Source organism: Ovis canadensis, chromosome 2 (assembly GCF_042477335.2).
Source record: "Ovis canadensis isolate MfBH-ARS-UI-01 breed Bighorn chromosome 2, ARS-UI_OviCan_v2, whole genome shotgun sequence".
In the NCBI taxonomy this organism is placed as follows: Eukaryota; Metazoa; Chordata; class Mammalia; order Artiodactyla; family Bovidae; genus Ovis; species Ovis canadensis.
Window position 1 is genome coordinate 150,428,333 of NC_091246.1, and position 20,419 is coordinate 150,448,751.

At 39.0% G+C, this 20,419-nt stretch overlaps 1 protein-coding gene across 5 annotated transcripts in view; it reads left to right on the top strand.

The window, feature by feature from the left end:
• The window catches only part of GRB14 (growth factor receptor bound protein 14), a 126,292-nt gene that overhangs the window by 76,082 nt on the left and 29,791 nt on the right, over positions 1-20,419 (top strand). For all 5 annotated transcript variants that reach the window (XM_069574314.1, XM_069574315.1, XM_069574316.1 and 2 more), the window contains one exon: positions 2,245-2,401. In XM_069574314.1, the coding sequence (XP_069430415.1) occupies positions 2,245-2,401 (157 nt within the window). The remainder of the gene's footprint in view (positions 1-2,244; positions 2,402-20,419) is intronic.

The following is a 20,419-nucleotide window of genomic DNA, read 5'->3' on the forward strand; positions in this document are numbered from 1 at the left end:
ATATGATCGGCTATTAGAAAGTTTATTCCTCTAGCAGTATGGAGGAGTTAGAGAAGGTCTATGGCTAGAACAAGGGGGATAAGTAGATGGATATTACCACTAGAAGTGTACATCCTCATAGCACACATATGATTAAAACACAAAACTTCAAAAGTTCCTTGGTCCAAGGGCGCAGGGTTATTCTCAGGACTCTTTTCATCTCTTGGTGTGATTTATTCCATGTGGGACCCTATTTTTTCCACAGTCTTTCTCTTTGTGAACCGTAGCAGCCACACCTACCCCTGCCCAGTGGAAAAGAATGCCCACTTTATGATGTCCAGATTGGCCCTGATCAGCTCTGATTAGGTCATGTCCCCATCTCTGAAATAGTCATTGTTGCCAGGGAAACTCTGGGCGTTGATTGATCCATCTAGATAATATATTCTCTGTGGAGCTGAGGCAATCATGCAGTGGTAAACCGGCTCTAAAAAAATTTTTCTTTAAAAAAGACCTATTTGTGGCATTTGCCGTATTCTTGAGTATACATTCTCCCACCATGGCTGATTTCAGGATGCCTGGCTGGCCAAGTTCCTGAATGTTTAACAGTCAACTGTGACGAGCAAGTTTCAGCAGCTCCCCTACTCTGTCTCTGAGCTGAAGGGAGAGCTGCCAGCATCACAGAGACTGATGGCACTGCCTCCCTAGGCAGTGGTTCTCTAAAAGCCAATTGGAATGCAGTTCAATGAGGAGTCAGTGCCTGTAGCCAATCCAGCCAATAAGACTGTGCATAAATTATACTTTAGTGTCCTTATTTTATTTTAAGAATTTTTTTAAAGTTCTTATGTCATTTTCTTGAATAACATTTTTAAGTACCTTATAATATTCCATTTTGTGAAAGTACTATTGTTTACCTCTTTTATTGTGGAATATTTAGGTTGATAGAACATACATAATGCTTTGCAGGACATATCTACAGCTATTTTCACCACATTTAGGACAGACTTACTGAGATAGTTTGCCTAAGTGAAATTACTAAGTTAAAGAAATAGCCTCTCTAATGCTTTGAGACTTTCCAATAGATGTAAAAAATAGTTTTACCAATTTATAACACTGTCATTGTAAAAGAGTAACTATTTCATTCCAGTCATTTTATGTAATTAGAAAAATAATCAATAGGAGAGAATTGATATATCATTTTAATTTTCATTTATTTAAATTGCTAAAAATGTTTAAATGTCAACATTTTTATAACAAGAATGTTTCTTATATTGAATTTTCTTATAACTTCCGGACATTTGTGTGCATTGCTCTTACTATACTATTTTCATAGGTATTTAGTTCATCATCAATAATTTAATTTATATATGACATACGATAGTTAATAGTGGAAATTCTAGCACATAGCACAACTTGGTAAATGTTGAAGGGAGTGCTGTACATGAAACTTTCTCTGATTCTGTATGTTTTGGGGGTGACATAAACTGCTGTAATAGATAAATACAAAATCACAATAAGTTAGCAGTAAAAGTTAATTTCTTGTTCTTGTCAAAGTTCCTTGCAGGCATTACTAGTTGAGCACCTTTTATGTGGTCATTTAGAGACAAAGCCTCCTTCTGTTCCATAGCTCTGCTCTCCTCTTTAGGACTTTGTCATCATCTCCATTCAGTGAGCAGGTGGTGTAAGAGAATGGGGGACAGTATGTGGGACAGCTGTAGGGATTAGGCCTGGAAGTGTCACATTGCATGTACTTACATCCTATTGACCAAATCTCAATCCTGTGGACACAACTACTTGCAAGGAAGAAAAGGAAAAAAGGATTTTGTGAGCCTCTAGCCAGTCTTTGCCAAAGTTCCTATAAGCTGAAATAGAGAAATCTTTGCTGCTGTTACAACTTGTGTATATCTGAGAATAAATCACCTGTGTTACTTAAATTATTTACAGATTAAAATATGGAATGGACAATTTTAAATGTTGATAAGAGGTGAATAGCATTTTAGTAGATCAAAGTAGTGGAAAATGACATTGAACGATCATTGAATGGCCTGAAGTTTACACACTTAACAGATTGGAAGTGGTCAGACAGAGTGACTTTGACATGTTATAAACAAGTCTTGGATGGGCACCATTTCCTCCATATATAAGAAAATTAGATGTAAAATAGACTGTATGAGGAATTTGTAATTAACTCAACCAATAAGTTCAATGACTTATTAGAATGATATTTTAAACAGACTATTCTAGCTCTTTTTTTTTCTACATACACAGGTAATTAAAGTATACAGTGAAGATGAAACCAGCAGAGCTTTAGAGGTACCCAGTGACATAACTGCCCGAGATGTTTGCCAGCTGTTGATCCTGAAGAATCATTACATTGATGACCACAGCTGGACCCTTTTTGAGCACCTGCCTCATGTAGGTCTAGGTAAGGACACAAAATCATGGTCATATCATTGCTTTTCTGTCCTTTATAATTTTGATCATATGGCAAAGGTTTGCTTCACTTATGGAAAGACAGAGGACAGTTATGAATCATCCTTTTCTTTGTTTTTAATTTTTGTTGGTGATGATTGAGAAAAATGAAGTAGCACTAGAATAGAAATAATAAGAATAAAAAATAAGAATAGAAATTAAGATAGAAGTATTACAAATTTACCACCTCTCATTGTTTCCATAATGATCTATGGAAATTTGGGAGCTAAACCATAGAATCTAAGTTGATGGAAAGATACATTGCATAATAATTTTTAGTGTTCTTGCCTGGAGAATCCCAGGGATGGGGGAGCCTGGTGGGCTGCCGTCTATGGGGTCACACAGAGTCAGATGACTGAAGTGACTTAGCAGTAGCAGCAACAGCACAAAGAAAACTTTTGAGAGGTTAGTAAAATATGCTGTAATGTGGGCTACATTTTGCATTAATTATAGCACAGCCATGGGAAATACCCACAGTGGTGTTTCACTTTATGCGAGTATATACCCTAAATTTTTCTTAAAGAAATAAATAATTCCTTCACATTTGAAAGTCATAAACATAAAAAATAGTCTTATTTTCAGTTGGAAATGCATCTCTGTATTGTGAACTTGTAGAGGCTTTTCCTCTCAAACCTTTTAAAAACTCATAAACTATTTCCATTTTCCTGCTAGAATGGGACAGAATTCAACAACAGTTTTGTCTCCCTTTTCTTATTTTTACAGATATTCCCACAATAGGTAGATGAGAAAGGAAGGAGTTTGTTAGGACAGTGCCATTTGATTCTTAGAGTTTTATATTAGTTTCCCTTGGCTACTGTGACAAATTAGCATAAACTTGGTGGCTTAAAACAACCGAAGTTTATTCCCTTACCATTCTGGAGGCCAGAAGTCTGAAATCAGAATCAGTGGGTTGGATTCAAGGTATCTTCAGGGATGAACTTCTTCTGGAGGTTCACGAAGAGGCTTCATCTCTTGTCTCGTCTAGCTTCTTGCGGCTGCTGGCATGGCCTGGCTTACGGCTGTATCGCTCTACTCTCTGTCTCCACAGTCACACCGTGTTCTCGCTTTCCATGTGCACTCTCAGGCGCACTGTCGCTGTCTTATAAGAATAGTAGCATTTAGGGTTTATGCAGCATAACCCAGGGTAATCTCTTTCCTTCAAGATCCTTAAATCAATTATATGTGCAAACTTTTGTTTTGTTTTTTTATTGTTTAAGGTAACGTTTGAAGGTTCCAGGGATTAAGATGTGGGTATCTATCATTTAGCCTACCACCAACTCCTTTGCATTATATATCAAAAAACTTAGTAGTAAATCATCAAAATTATTTTAAATAATCGGCCAGTGACAGCACAGTTTGTTCCATTTGTTTAAGGAACTGAGAGTTTTATACCTAGCTATGAGAGTTGTTCACTTTCTTGCATAGCTAGCTACTAGTATTATAAACATGTTTCCTTTGTTTGATACATAGAACAAAGGAAACATGTTTATGCCCGAGAGCAGTGTACCAAAGCTAGGTTCAGTTTGGATGAGAAGTTTGCCTTTGTCTTATGAAGTACAATGGAGATGATGTTGGCAGAAAAGTTAGGTTCCTAGGAGGATCCATCTTCAAAAAGTTCTGGAAAGTGATTGGTTCATTTAAAGTCCCTTGCATTCCCTAAATAATTCAGAAAGTTGTCCGTAGTACTTCCTGTCTGAAGATTGCTGTCCTAAGATGTGTCAAGACCTTGGGAGAGGACAGAGGGAAACCTGCAGAAAAGAAGCTTGGATAGTCCCCACAGGGATTCTGAACCCCAGCCCACTCTTCCACCCTCTGTTTGAGAGTTAATGGGCCGTAACATGTCAGCTATCTCCACAACTGAGCCTATACCTGCCAGGAAAACTCGAATCTTGCAGGTATGCTATACTGGTCCATGTGACTTGCTGTCTCACTTTCATAGGCCAGAAAAAAACCCAATGTATATTTTCTTCCTTGCCATTTGTAACTAATTTAACTTCTATTTATGATCATTAACCTCTTAGAATGTGGTGGTGACTCTAGAAAGGCACGTGCCATAATTCCTAACTATTTTGTTTACTTATGGCTTTTAGCAAAGTAGCTCTTAATTAATATAATATCTAATAAGAGTGTTTTATACTCTTAACTTTTTCTCTTTGAGAGACTTTAAAAATCATTAAACATCTTTTGCAGTTACAGTCTCTATGATTTATCCCTAACAAAGAGCTTGAAGTTCGGTAATAAAATCTACTCTGTAAATCAAGCACCAGTGTTCATGGAGACCACTGCAGGTTATATGAGGAATAAAAAGATTTGTGCAAGTCTTTTAATGTAGAAGCTTAAAATGGAACATTGAGAATTAATTTGAGCTACATACTAAATTTAAACTTTTAGGCACTGAATAGAAATATATTTCTCCATTACTGTATTTTCTGGAAACTGCTGAAATAAAATCAAAGATGTGAGAATATTGTTTCATGGTTTCATTAACCAAGCATTAGGCCGAAGCTTATGAGAAAGAAATTGAGTTCCAAAGCTTTATTGTGTTCTTTTTTTTTATCCTCTTTGCTTTTACTCAGATAATATCTTTATACAGTAGAAAAATTGCAGACATTAATGCTATTGAATTACTAATGTGTATTAGATTTACCACCTTCTCTTCCTTTAAAAAAAATCTACTGCTTTATTTCTGTAAGGATACACTGAGATGTTAGATGATAATAGTTAATGACTATCCGAATAAACTCCTGAGGAACAGTTTTTTCCTTTTTATTTCTTCCACCTCTTTATCTAACAGTGTGACAAAAACAACTTTTATGGTGCTGTAGTCTTTCTCAGCATGAAGAGTAAAACCAGTGTGTTTTTGAATTGTATTTGTGAGTATGTAGCTTATAAATACTCTTGCAATATCTTTTCAGCCTAAGAGTGGTATTAAGCAACATTTTTACTATTTGCATGTTAAAATGAAAACAAGTAGGATGGAGTGTTTCCCCCTTAAATATGCTGTACAGATGACAATGTCCTTTGTGAATAGAGTGAGGCACTCATATATTGAACTGTAAATCTTTGCGTCCTGTTGACTTAAAGAATCAAAGGATAAACCATTTGCCGAAACTGCTGACCAGCTAGTGAGCTCTGCATATTGTTCAGGGGACACTGTTGACCTCTCTCTGATAGAAATACTGGGTTTTCAATGTATAGAATTCTAAAGGTGAAGGGATAGTCTATTATTTTTTAAAAATATTTTTAGTACAAAAATAATTAGGCTCACTGCCAATAACTTAGAAATAAAGATGTCAAGAAGTAAGCAATGCTATCCACAATTTAACAACTCTGAAATGTTTCTTTAGTTTCTTTATTTTGACATTATCTCTTGCCTGTGTGTTCACTTGTGTAAACTACCTTTCTATATATATGTGTACATTAAAAAAAAAATCCTAAGTATTTTCTTTTTTTTTTTTTCACTTCGCAGATTCCACAAAAACTAGGAACTCCCTCTGCCCCCTCTGCCTTTCCTGATTGCTTTCTTCCAATAGCTTAACAAATGTCGATTGACTGATTTGCACAAGCCTGTTTTGTATAGGGATCCTGGGGGTACAGTAGGAACACAATAGACAAAAAGCAATGCCCCGATGAACTTGCATTCTGATGGGAAGAGAAAGACAAGAGACACATGATTAAAATGTGTAATCTCTTAAGTAATGATTAGCACTGGGGGGAAAATGAAGGCAGAGAATGGGGTAGGGAGTCTAGGGCTGGCAGGGAAATCAGGGAAGGTGTCCCTGACAGTGTGATGTTTGGGTGGAGATTGAAGCAGATAGGGGCAGCTCTTTCACTTAAATGGAAGAAGATTGTTCAGGAAGAAGGGAACATAAACAGGGAAGGCCTGGACTTGGCAACCTGCTTGTGTTCAGGAAGCAGCCGAGAGGTGGGCACTTAGGGAGTCGGGAAGGTGGTGGAAAGGGACTGCATGGAGCTTCTGTGGGGCCCTCAGGCCATGGAGGGGACTGAACTTTTACAGTGAGTAAGGCAAAAAGTAACTGGAGGTTTTTGCGTCAGAAAGTGGTAGGATCTGACTTTAAGTCTACTACTGAGAAGACCCAAATGCAAGTTTTAACCATTTGGAGGCTAAGCAAATTCATTTTGTGTTTACATCAAATTATCTGTGGTTTCCTGGCTTGGTCCTTGCCCATCTCTCATTTCTGCTAGTGATGCATGTCACATTATACCATCTTCACGTCATGGTCTGCACACATATGAGGCTTAGTGTTTGTGAGATCCTGAAACCTTGTAGGCAAAACCATTTTGACTTATGAGATCATGACAGCTGGGAGTTTTCTGCACTCCAGTTGACTTTAATGTCCCAGATAAGCTTAGGAAAGTTTCAGAGACATGTTATATTGTTAATAGATGTGCTACTGTTGTTGTTTCTGATCCATTTAAGCACACCGCAGATTACTGAGGTCAGGAGGAGGAGCACGTGACATTAAAAATATGGTAGGGTTATCGAATCCAAAGGACTTCTCTGGTGGGTCAGCAGTAAATAATCTGCCCGCAATGCTGGAGATACAGGAGATGTGGGTTCAGTCCCTGGGTTGGGAAGATCCCCTGAGGAGGGCATGGCAACCTACTTCGGTATTGTTGCCTGGGAAATCCTAAGGACAGAGGAGCCTAGCGGACAAGTCCAGAGGATCACAAAAAGCTGGAGATGACTGAAGCGATGGAGCACACATGCACGCGTTGAATCCAAAGTCTGTTTTCAGAGTGACGGTTGGTGTGGCAAAGAAGACTTCTTTTTATTTTAATATGAATGTATATGTGTGATAGCTACTATCAATGTGCATCTTGTGTGTGCAGGGCCCCTACTTAGAGGCTTCACTTTCATCTTGATAGACACTCAGTATTTAGCTTCATAGCAACCCTGCAAGGTACATTAATTTCATCTCCATTTTACATATAAGAATACAAAGAATCGGTGATAAAATACCTGACCTAGAGTTAAACCTTGCACAAATCTATATACCTGCCAGATTCTCAAGCGTATATGTTTTCCATGGAAGCAAGTTTGTTTTTTCTTCACCCCATTAGATCAGGCAAATTTTTGGGGGAATCTGTAATTGGTTTCTCTCTCTCACTCTCCATCTCCGTCTCTCATACATGCTATAAATACAGATTGAAATTTTGAAACCTCAAGAACATTTTCATATAACCCTTCAGCCAGGTAGTACTGAAATTACTGGAATCTAACTGATCCAGCCTGGTCCACTTTATTGCAGAGCCAGTTATTTATTTTGGCTGAGCAAGGGGATCGTTTTGGAAATGACTTGTTCTTGAATTTATACATGTCTTGAATGGTGATATGACATTTGGAGCTTTGACTGCAGTATCATTATTTCATTACCTCTGTCCATAACTATTAATATATACTGCCGAGAATTTTCCCAGGCAGAGTAAATCATGGAGGGCAGCCCAGCATCCTGCTTTTGTTACAGATCCCTGATTTGCCTGATTTGGGGTTGTGTTATTATGAGTTTCTAGATGTACGCACAGCTTTATTGACGTTGGATTTCAAATATCAGGAAATCAACAAATACTCCCCCTTCTCTAATTATAAAACAAACCATTTTGTAACTGGTGTGTTTTACTTCACAGCCACTGGATGTCACTGCAGTTCCCCAGATGGCGTCCCCTGCTTTTAGAATCATTGTATAAGAGGAGGGTGGGGGAAAAAGAAACTTCAGTTTTAAGTCTTCTGGAACTTAATAGGATCCATGTTTGCTTTGCTCCCATTCTGATTCCTGGTATGAAGCAGCAGCAATTAACACAATACCTCAAGCGCATAGCGATAGACTCCTCGGGAAGTGGCATTAATTGTATTTTAGAGTCATTGCTGGGCAAAGCTGAGATTTCTGTTCTGAATATCACTGTAGAGTGGCTTTCATAAGCAAAATGAATGACTGGAGACTTTTAATGAGACCACTTTCATGTGTGCAGCTCTACCCACGAGGTCTGTTTAAGACTGAAGCAGTACACAGCAGTGGGGAGGGAGCCCTTCCCAAAAGCCTGCTTTGAAGCCACTCCATTTTTTAATTTTTTTTTGCAAAAGAAGCACACATGTGGATGTTTGACACTGATATTAATGTGTATTTGTACTTTCTGTGCTGTTTGGAACCCATCAGCCATCAGAGTTGTGACCACCCTCATCACCAGCAGAAATGAATGTAAAGCTTTTAGGACACGTGTGCATGCGTCCCTCCTAAGACCCTGACCCGAGGGTTAAGGCAGCATGGTTCTGGTAGCACACTGAGACAGATGGAATGTTAAAGCAGCAGAGAGTGCTCCTAACCAAATCCGCCTCTCGTGGTCCAGCTGATTTTTCCTTTTCAGTGTTCTAATAGCCTGGGTTCAAGTCTCATCACCTCTCTTCTCAGGAATTCCTTTCTTCTTACAGCTCGTCCTTCCTCTTGCCTCTGATCATACCAGAGTTATCCATCTGAGCGCAGGCATGATTCACCTTGTGTTTGGGCCCAAGGTCCTTTGCAGGGCTTGTAGTATGTGCGACCTGACTACCCTTCCTGTCTCCAGCCTTGTGTCTTTTCCTCTCCTCTGAGTCTATACACTAGACAACTGCCTGTAGTCGCCTGCATTTCTACTCCTTGGTCTCCTTACTCATGCTGTTAAGATTCTCAGGAAGTCCTTTCTCACCCATCTCTACCTGGCTAACTGCTATGCATCTTCCAAGGCTTACTTGGAATGGTAGTTAAAATTGACAATAAAGTATAACTGTATAATAACTCTCCCATAGTGCTAGTGGTAAAGAACCCGCCTGCCAATGCAGGAGAGGCAAGAGATGGGGGGTTCCATCCCTGGGTGGGAAGATTCCCTGGAGAAGGATACTGCAACCCACTCCAGTATTCTTGCCTGGGAGATCCCAAGGACGGAGGAACCTGGCAGGCTACAGTCCATGGGGTCGCAAAGAGCCGACTGAGTGACTGGCACTTTCAAATGGTAACTGCTAGCCGCTTGCTATAAATTCCTATAAAAACAAAGATGAAACCCCTCAGCTGTCCAGGCTGACTGACAGCTAACCTGGTGCCATAGTCCAGGGAGAAGAAAGATGGAAAAGCAGTTGGAGGCATCCCACACTCTGCCTTATGAAGTGGAGTCGCCCTTTCCATTTGACAGCAGGTAGGGACACACACCTGCCTCTCCCATATGCCTAGGTGCAGACTTTGGCCGCTCAGAAGCTCTTTTGAGACAACCAGCATACTTGCTGGCACCAGTTTTTCTCATACATCTTTTAATAAATTACAGACCTCCCACAGCCCCCAAAACAGAGTGATGCAGGAAGCGCTAGGAGTCAGTCAGTTCAGTTGCTCAGTTGTGTTTGACTCTTTGCAACCCCATGGACTGCAGCATGCCAGGCCTCCCTGTCCATCACCAACTCCTGGAGCCTACTCAAACTCATGTCCATCACATCGGTGATGCCATCCAACCATCTCATCCTCTGATGTCCCCTTTTCCTCCCACCTTCAATCTTTCCCAACACCAAGGTCTTTTCCAATGAATCTTCACATCAGGTGGCCCAAGTATTGGAGTTTCAGCTTCAGCATCAGTCCTTCCAGTGAATATTCAGGACTGATTTCCCTTAGGATGGACTGGTTGGATCTCCTTGCAGTCCAAGGGACTCTCAAGAGTCTTCTCCAACACCACAGTTCAAAAGCACCAATTCTTCAATGCTCAGCTTTCTTTAAAATCCAACTCTCACATTCATGCATGATTACTGGAAAAACCATAGCTTTGACTAGATGAACCTTTGTTGGTAAAGTCATGTCTCTGCTTTTTAATATGCTGTCTAGGTTGGTCATAGTTTTTCTTCCAAGGAGCAAGTCATATCTGCAGTCACCATCTGCAGTGATTTTGGAGCCCTAGAAAATAAAGTCTGTCACTGTTTCCATTGTTTCCCCACCTGTTTGCCATGAAGTGATGGGACCAGATGCCATGATCTTGGTTTTCTGAATGTTGAGTTTTAAGCCAACTTTTTCACTCTCTTTCACTTTTGTTAGTTCTTCGCTTTCTGCCATAAGGGTGGTGTCTTCTGTGTACCTGAGGTTATTGTTATTTCTCCAGGCAATCTTGATTCCAGTTTGTGCTTCATCCAGCCTGGCATTTAGTATGATGTACTCTGCATGTAAGTTAAATAAGCAGGATGACAGTATAAAGCCTTGACATACTCCTTTCCTGATTTGGAACCAGTCTGTTGTTCCATGACCAGTTCTAACTGTTGCTTCTTGACCTGCATATAGGTTTCTCAAGAGGCAGGTCAGGTGGTCTGGTATTTGCATCTCTTTAAGAATTTTCCACAGTTTTTTATGATACACACAAGCAAGGCTTTGGCATAGTCAATAAAGCAAAAGCAGATGTTTTTCTGGAACTCTCTTGCTTTTTCACCTGATCCAGCAGGTGTTGGCAATTTGATCTCTGGTTCCTTTGCCTTTTCTAAATCCAGCTTGAATATGTGGAAGTTCATAATTCACATACTGTTGAAGCCTGGCTTGGAGAATTTTGATCATTACTTTGCTAGTGTGTGAGATGAGTGCAATTGTGTGGTAGTTTGAGCATTCTTTGGCATTGCCTTTCTTTGGGATTGGAATGAAAACTGATTAGGAGTGATAGAGGTGAATTGGGTTCTGGCAGGCAACTCTCCCACAAGTACCAGATAGGTGGGTGCAGGGGGCAAGCAAATTTGGATAAGAAGCAGATTTAAGGCTGTTTCAAGCAGGATTATTTACATTATCAATTAATGAAAAAAAAAAGCCTAATGCTATAATAATAGAGAGATGTTATAAATTATAGTACATTTATAGGATATGATGTTATGTAGCTTTTAATCATGTTTTTGCAGTTTTTCCATTGAAGACTAGTATGAATAAATGTGAGACTGTAACGGTGATTTGAATAAAGTGTGTATTTTTCGTGTCATTTAGGAAATGTTGCATATATGTCTGTAAATCTATATATACATTGTTTTCTAAATGTGAAAAATCTATACATGTAAACTCTCATTGTCCCAAAGAAAAAGACAAGAAGGGAATATAATGTAATGTTAATTTCTTATTCCTAATTGACAGTTTTAAAGATAGATTGTGATTGTGAGTTGTCTGTTTTCAAATTTTCTGTAACGGAAATACATTATTTTAGTAATCTGGAAAAAAAAAACCCACAATTTTTAAAACTTGTTAAGAGATTTTTTTTAAAGACTTGATTGAGACAACTTCCTGAAGTTTCAAGTTGGATCAAGTACCAATCTTCTATGCTGCTGTAACATTTTCTGCAGCTGTCTTAATAGGGATTGTATTATGAAATCTAATCTATAATTCCATCCATTTTGGAACTGTGTATATGTGCATCTTTGTAACCTAGAGTCTAAAACAAATAAATGGCTTTTGAATTAAGCTGTACTAAACAAGCAGTTCAAAGGACAGATTACAAAGTGCATAGAAGGAAGAGATTTGAAAAAGGAGCTGGAAGAATCACATGCCATGCCATGCCATGCCCAGGTGGAAATTTACTCTGCATCCTTAAAGGATGCATTGGATAACTTAGAATTTGTGGAAGTTGTTTCTAAACTCTTAAAGTATTTGCAGTCAGCTTGAGATAATATATATGCAGACTTTGGGGGAAAAATAAGGCTTTCTATGAATAATACAAGTTGTGATCATTGAATCTGACTTAATATGAGGGCTGTTGTGCTTTGTTGAGGAATGATCCACAAGACCCTTAATACTCATCGACTTGAGCATCAAGATTTTCCTATTATTGCTCTTGGGAAGTTGAATCTGGCAGTGACAATTTTCTAGGGGATCTTATTGGTATTAGGTAGTTTTCTTAGGTTAAGGAACCTTTTAGAAATTGAGCCTTGCTTTATTGTTTGCTTCTCCAGTTACTGTTTTGCTTGCTCAGATGCTGTTCATTTTTATCTGAAAATAAGATTGACAAAATGTATGTAGTTTCTTGCTGGCACAGAGAAGTACAAGGACCTTTTGTCTCCTGGAGTTTCCTGTAACAAAGGTATACCAAGAATTGTTTTCTGGTGAATTAGCGCTAAAAGCCACTTTTGTTTCTTCTCTTATCTAGTGATGAGAAGAGTAGGGACTTCGGTTTCTATTTGATCCTCATGCCGTACTTTCAGTAGATTCAGCGAAGAAGTCCAGGCAGAAGGTCACAGGTGAACACTTTCCATTCTGGGAGGACTGAGGTTTTTTAAAAAGACTTTGAAGTTAAATAAACAGTTTCAGAAGGAACTTCTTTCTTCCCTGTTTTTTTTTAAAGAAAAATTTTCTGAAAATTAAATAGAAAACAGAATTATGTGTAGTTATCACTATTCAGTAATATTTCAGTCTGTTACCATAAGACATCACTGATTTATCAGAAGCAAAAATAAAACTTAGTGATATGAAGCTTTTGTTTTTAAGACAGCTTTTTTTTTCATTCTTTCCGGGGGCTTTTTTTCCCTCCTTTTGGTTGCTGTTTGAAGTGACTTAAGATGGCTTCTCTCCTATTTTTCTACCTACATAAGAGTAGAATTTTCTCATTATAACAAATTCATTTTACAATGCCTGAAAAATTCTTCAGAAAGTGTTTTAAGTCGACTTGTGTCTGTGAAGGTTTTGTGGCGTTTTTTTTTTTCTGCCATGCAGCGCCGGTTGCAGCCTGCTGCTTCCTGACCGGGGATGGAACCCATGGCCTCTGCAGTGGAAGCATGGAGTCCTGACACTGGGCCCCCAGGGAAGTCCCTGTGAAGTTGTAATAATATATCTTAATATGATATTGTAGATGAATTTATGAAGTTTTAAAAGTGAGGTTTTAAAAAAAATCACATTGAATTTATATGGATTTTACCTGGAGTCATTTCTCAAATGATAACTCAAGAAGTATCTGAGTTCCTCCTGGATGATAGCTCATAATATTGTGTTTTCAAACATTTACAGCAAAGAGCCTCTAAAGATAGAATTAATACATCTCTTTTGCTATTTAAACAATATAAGTTATTTACTAGGATTGCTCAGTTGGTTAAAGTCTGCTTGGCTTTGTAATGGGACTACAGAAGAAGAGTCAACAGAAAGTTTATTGGAAGCCATCTAGACAAGCCTTTTGTTTTGTTTTCCCTTTCTTGGGTGTTGGTGATGATGTCTTACTTTATGAATAGGCCTTGGCAAAACAAAGCTGGTCTTTGGCCACTTTTCACCTTCCCTTTAAGTGTTTTTCTTTTCCTCTCAAAGTAATCCATCTAGGCATCTTGTATCCTCTTGAACTTCTCCCTATTAAGATCTATAATTAGTTTGATTTCTGCATTTTTAAAAAACACAAATTTTCTGTAAGATGTGATTAGCTGATAATCACTTAGACCTTTTAGGGTTCTTTGGGTTATTATAGCATTCGTCCTTTAACATAATGAGCATTGTTTGGGAGATGGTATATATAATGGCACATCTAAATGGGGACTGTGATGTATAAATGTAAGCAAATTATTTAATATCATTTAAAAAAGATTCTATAATAAGTAAGTTTTGTTTCCATTACCAGAAGAGTATAAGAGGTAAAAACCTGTGGCTGCATTTGATACTCTGGACTTTGTTTGCTTTTTATATGTTTTCTGAATTTTCAATAGAATAGTACCAGAAGTATGTTTTTGCTTTCCCACATACTCTAGTTTTTGCCCACTTGATTTGAAGACATTTTTTCTGCTTAAGATTACCAGGCTATTTTCCTGATGCTAGTAATTGGCATTTGGTATTATCACTCTATGAACTTTTCTGCAAATAGTATATCCCTTAATTTTCCATTCTGGATTGGTATGTTGGGCTTCATATGTGTGTAGCCAACAAAACCCCAGCTAGACTGTTGCTTTTTTGGTGACTACCCATATTACACTAGTTTGTGTGTGTGTGTGACATGTTTGTCATAGCTGTTCAAATGCAGCTTGGTTTTTCCACTCTTTTTTGTTATTTTCTTTTTTGAAGAGAACCCCAATTCAAATAATTTACTTTTATGTGAGGTTAAGATTGATAATTGAAATATTACCTATTAAATTATTTCCCTTATACCCAAACTGTGGTTGTTTGTTTTCAGTTAATTAGTAAATAGTCATTGAACACATATCAAAATAAAAGAATTTGAGGCAATGGAGTCCTGAGAACTGCCAGAACATAAGAGAGATTTGAGCTGATATAGAAAGAACAAGTAGGCTATAAACAGGGGATGCCCTTCCAGTGGGAACTGTAGTGAAGGCCAAGACAGTGCTGGGCAGAGGAAGGAGGAGAGACTCGAGGTCAGATATGTGGCTGCTGTTCAAATCCTGAGACCCTTGTTATTCTAAACAGGAGACTCCTTATCCGTAAAATGGAAATAGAGTTTGGCCTTATAGATTGTCCTCTTAGTTTCCTAAGGCTGCTGTAACAAATTCATGGTGGCTTTGTTCTTGTTCAGTCGCTCAGTTGTGCCCAACACTTCGCGATCCCATGGAGTATAGCATGCCAGGCTTCCCTGTTCTTCACCATTTCCCGGAGCTTGCTCAAACTCATGTCTATTGAGTCAGTGATGCCATTCAGCCATCTCATCCTCTGTCTTTGACTGTAGCTTAAACTAATAAAAATGTAATCTTTAAAGGTTCTAGAGATAAGAAGTCTTAAATTAATTTTGCTAGGCTGAAATCAAGGTGTTGGCAGGGCCACACACTTCCCAGAGGCTTTATGGGGAGGCTGTTCCTTGCCTCTTTCAGCTTCTGGTAGCTACCACGATTGTTTGGCTTGTGGTCACATCACATCACTTGAGTCTGTGCCTCTGTGGTCATGTTGTCCTTTCCTCTTCTTTCTCTGTCAGATCTCCTCTGTCTCTCTCTTAAAGGGATACTTGTATTTGGATTTAAGGCCCACTTGTATAGTCTTGGATACTTTTCTCAGGATCTTTCAGTCAATGATATCTGCAAATCCTTTGCCATATAGCATAATGTTTACAGGTTCCAGAGATCAAGACCTGAAGTCTTTATTCAACTTACTGCAGAATAAATTATATAATAATTAAATACAGCTGTTTTATCAGGTTTATACATGAAGAGATGTAACTTGCTTTATTTCTATAGCTTGAATTAATTTCTGAATGAGTCTCTTGACCTCTTAATGACAGTTTAATCTTTTGTTATTGGTTTGCTTTATGGATTATTCTTAGTCTTTTTGTGGTAAATAATCAGTTCAGGTTATATACATAAGTTCCATACAGGTTTAAGATCCTCTTAGTTGAAAGACCTACTTTCACTCTTCAAATACCCTGGTGGGGTATTTAAGTCCCAGGAAGGGTATTTACCTAACTGCTATCCAACTTTTCTCTTCATGGTCTAGAAACTCTTGTTACTCTCAAACTTATTGCCTGTACTATAAAGCCCACTAAGTTCATGGTCTTCTCTTAGCCCTTTCCCACTCCTTTTGGGGGACTTGATTCTGCAGTGTTCTTTTCTCATTCTTGAATCTTATGGACTCATCTTCCTCAAGGTTGCACTTAGCTAATTGCTTTTCTGCCATGTTAGATGCAGAACTTCTACTTGAGGCTCTAAGCTTCCCAAGGCTCTCTCTGGTTTGAACCACACACCACCAGTAAACTTACATGGGGTTTTATCACCATCCGCTCCTCACCGTGAAAGGGTCCTAGTTCTAGGAAGGGCAGAGTATGGGGTTGTTGGGACCTAAGCCATCCACTTACTCTCCATCTCCCTCTCAGTCTCCACTCTACCCTTTCCTCCACTAACCCCTTAATCCAAGATAATTTCCCAGATGACAGAGGGTGCATCCCTGCATGGGGCAGTGGAAGATTGGCTGGCCATTATTCTCCCTGAAAGTGAAAATAAAAGTCACTCAGTCAGGTCCAACTCTTTGTGACTCCATGGACTATACAGTCCATGGAATTCTCCAGGCCAGAATACTGGAGTGGGTAGCCTTTCCCTTCTTCAGGGGATCTTCCCAACCCAGGGATCGAACCCAGGTCTCCCACATTGTGGGCAGATTCTTTACCAGCTGAACTCTAAGGGAAGCCTCAGAATACTGAAGTGGGTAGCCTATCCCTTCTCCAGGGGATCTTCCTGACCCAGGAGTCAAACTGGGGTCTCCTGCATTGCAGGTGGATTCTTAACCAACTGAGCTATCAAGGAAGCCCATTATTCTCCCAGTGATCATATTTGTCAAAGATTGATAAAGTCTAATTTGAAGGTCAAAAGTAAAGAAAGTGCACCTTTGTCATTTTTCCGCTCTGCATAGTTTATCTTCGGGGCAGATCATGTGCTGTTTTCTTAATGGTAACAATAGGTGATGAGTACAATTAAACACAGGTTGATAAAACAAATAGGCAGACCTCTTGCTTAATACCAGTAGAGGTGCAACTTCTCACTCGATATCTGAGTGACTGCTGGATCTCCCCTCAAACTGCTTCTCTTACAGTCTTCCTAGCTCTTTGATGGAGGCCGTCCTTCTAAATGCTTAAGCGAAGAATCTTGGTGTCTTCATTAACTGGCCCCTCTCTTTCACTCCACATCCAGTTTGTCAGCAGATCCTATTGGCTCTGCCTTCAGAACACGTCCAGATCCTGCTTGCTTCTTACATGTTTTCTTACTGCTCCACCCTCATCCAAGCCGCGTCATCTCTCCCCTTGTTAATTGCAGTGTTCTCCTAGATGGGCTTCCGGCTTCTACCCTTAAGCCTTGTGAAATCAGTTCTCCACTCAGCATCTAGTGTCATCCGGTGAAAACAGGGGTCAGCTTGTAGTATTCCTGTTCAAAATGACTTCTCATCTAACTCAGGAAAAGCCAGATCCTTATTCTGACCTGCATGGCTTTCTCCAGTTGCCCCAGCTCATCACCTTTACTTCCCTGAGCTCTCCTCCTGGTACTCCCCTCCCCTTTGCTCACTCAGCTTTAGCTACCTTAGCCTCCTTGCCCTTCTTCAAACATGCCAGCCTTGGTTTTTGCCTCAAGGGGTCTCTTCTAGTTCTTCCTTTCAATAGCTGCTTGGCTCATGCCTTCTTTTTCCTTTGGATTTTTGTTTAAACATTATCTTCTCAACAAGGCCTTCCTTGGTAATCTTTATTATTAAACATTTTTTTTTTAGTTATTTATTTCTGGCTGTGCTGAGTCTTTGTTGCTGCATGGACTTTCTCTAATTGCAGCGAGTGGAGGCTACTTGCTAGTTGCAGGGCACAGGCTTCTCATTGCAGTGGCTTTTCTTGTTGAGAAGCCGGGCTCTAGGCACATAGGCTAGGTAGTTGAGGGGTACTGGCTTAGTCGCTCAGTGGCATGTGGAATCGTGCTGGATCAGGAATCAAACCCATGTGCACTGCATTGGCAGGTGGGTTCTTAACCACTGTACCACCAGGGAAGTCCCTTGACAAGCTTTAGAAAATGAATTTCTTTCCCCTGTTCCCTCCTCTCTCCCTCTTCCCCAATCCATTTTTCTCTATACTGTTTATTGCCACCATTTAAGATTTACATTAGATTTTTTTTCATGTCTTCACATTAGAATAGGAGCCCCATAAGGCAATGATTTCTTACTTACTGTCTTGTTGACTAGAAAATTCCAAGCTCCAAGATGCATGTCTGACACATGGTAGGCCTTCAATAAATATTTGTTGAATGGATAGATGAATGAACAAGCGAAAAGTGCCAGATTATATGGATTTGTCTCGTAACAAGTAGGAAGTAGATGAGTTTTTGAGCAGTGGTCACGTTGATGCAAATGTATTATGAGGTTTCCTATGATAGAAAGGTCCAGGTTGTATTGGAAGAATGAGAAAACAGCAGTTTGGAGATTAGTTAGGAAAAGGCTAAGGTCTAAATTGGAATAGTAATAATGGGGGTGAGGAGTTGTTGGTTGTGTGAGAAACTTGGAGGAATAGACTAATGTCTGGGGTAACAGCAGTGGAAGATATTGGAGAGGACGTGGAGTTGTAAGAGACCTAGCAGAATTTAACAAAAAGCACTTTGAGAGAGAAAAAGGAAGATACTTTTAGTTTTTTAATTTTTTCAGCAACTTTTGGGAAAACATGTGTAACATAAAGTTGATAGTTTTATCCATTTTACTGTTCACTGGAATTATATACATTTATATTGTTGTGCAGTCAGCATCCCTGTCCATCTCTAGAACATTTTGTCTTCCCATAATGAAACCCTGAACCCATTCAACAATAACTCCTCATTCCTCGCTGACCCTGATCCTTGGCAACCACCATTTTACTTTCTGTCTCTATGAATTTGTCTATTCTAGGTACCGCATGTAAATGGAATCATATAGTATCTATTCTTTTGTGTCTGTCTTATTTTATATAGCATAGTATCTTTAAGGTTCATCAGGATGGGGAACATGTGTACACCCGTGGTGGATTCATGTTGATGTTTGGCAAAACCAATACAATATTGTAAAGTAATTAGCCTCCAATTAAAATAAATAAATTTAAACTTAAAAAAGAAACAAACAAACAGAAAACAAAGTTCTAAGTATAGTGGTTTTTCATTGGCTGAGATCTGCAGTCTCTCAGTGGCTGAGCTCTTGCCAGGCAGACAGTCTTTTTTTCCCTTTGTGAGCTCAGGAGTGCTCCCCCTTCTGGTTTCCTCATTCTATTTGAATTGAGATTTCTGTTGATTAATTTTTGCAATGTCCAGTCTCCTTAGAATTTCCTTCATGGTAAAGACTCTTTGTTATCTATCTTTATACTTCTATGTTTAAAACATTACCTTGCATTTTTTTAGTGCTCAAAATATATATTAAACGAATAAGTAAAATAAAATTTAAATAAAAAAAAGGTTCATCCATGTTGTAGGGATTTCATTCTTTTTAAGGCTAAATATTCCACTGTATGTCTTTGCTACGCTTTGTTTATCCCCTTTGTTTGTTGATGGGCGTGTGGATGTTTTTACTTTCTGGCTACTGTGAATGATGTTGCAATGAACACTGATATACAAGTACCAGTTTCACTCCTTATTTTCACTTCCTTTGGTCATGTACTCAGAAGTGGAATTGCTGGAATTGTGTAATATTTTGAGGAACTACCCTTCGGAACTTTGGTCTTAGACAGACTATGTTTGAAGTGGTGGAAAGTCTACAGTTGGGATTGAAGTGCCAGTGAAAGCAACTGCAGGCGGAGATTTCAATTCAAGGAACTTGACAGACAGACTTGATAGCTGAAGAGGAGGGAGAGTGAACTAGTTGAGAGCAGGGAAAGAAAAGAGTCCGAGCCAAAGACTGCATCTTAGGAGAGTAGGAGCTACCAGAGCTAGCCAATGAAACAGAGAAAGAATGATCAAAGTTAGGCACAGAACCCAGAGTGTTGATACACACTTAGCTCCAACTCATCCATATGCATTGAGTGCTCTTACAAGAACTTCCTTTCAGTTGCATAAGCTTCTGTTTAAGTATGGCATTACTTTCAAGGGTTTGGGTGTTGTAGGTCATAGATTATTACTGAGTGTTGAATTTCTGAGAGATTCTTTTCAAAAAGGTCCATGAAGCACCTAAAAAAAAAATCGAGGATTTCTGTATTTCTTATTTGACTCTTCTCCATTTTGCATTAATAATTTCGTAGTCACTTTTTTTTACCCTTTTGTTGAAGTGTGACACACCTTACCAGAAGAGAACAAATATAGACAACTTGATGGATTCTCAGATGTTGTGTTATATGTACCTGAGTATCTAACACCCAAATTAAGAAACAGAATATCTCCTTCACCCAGTGGTTCCCTCACACCCCTGCACACTCACGCACTGTACCCGTCACCTTGATTTCTAACACCGTAGATCTATTGTGTTTGTGTCAAACTTATAAAAGTAGAATATTACTCTTTGTGTCTGACTTCTTTCATTTACTATTATGTTTGTGGAATTCATCCATACAACTGTGTGCTCTGTAGTGTATATTCCACTGTGTCCTTTACGCAATT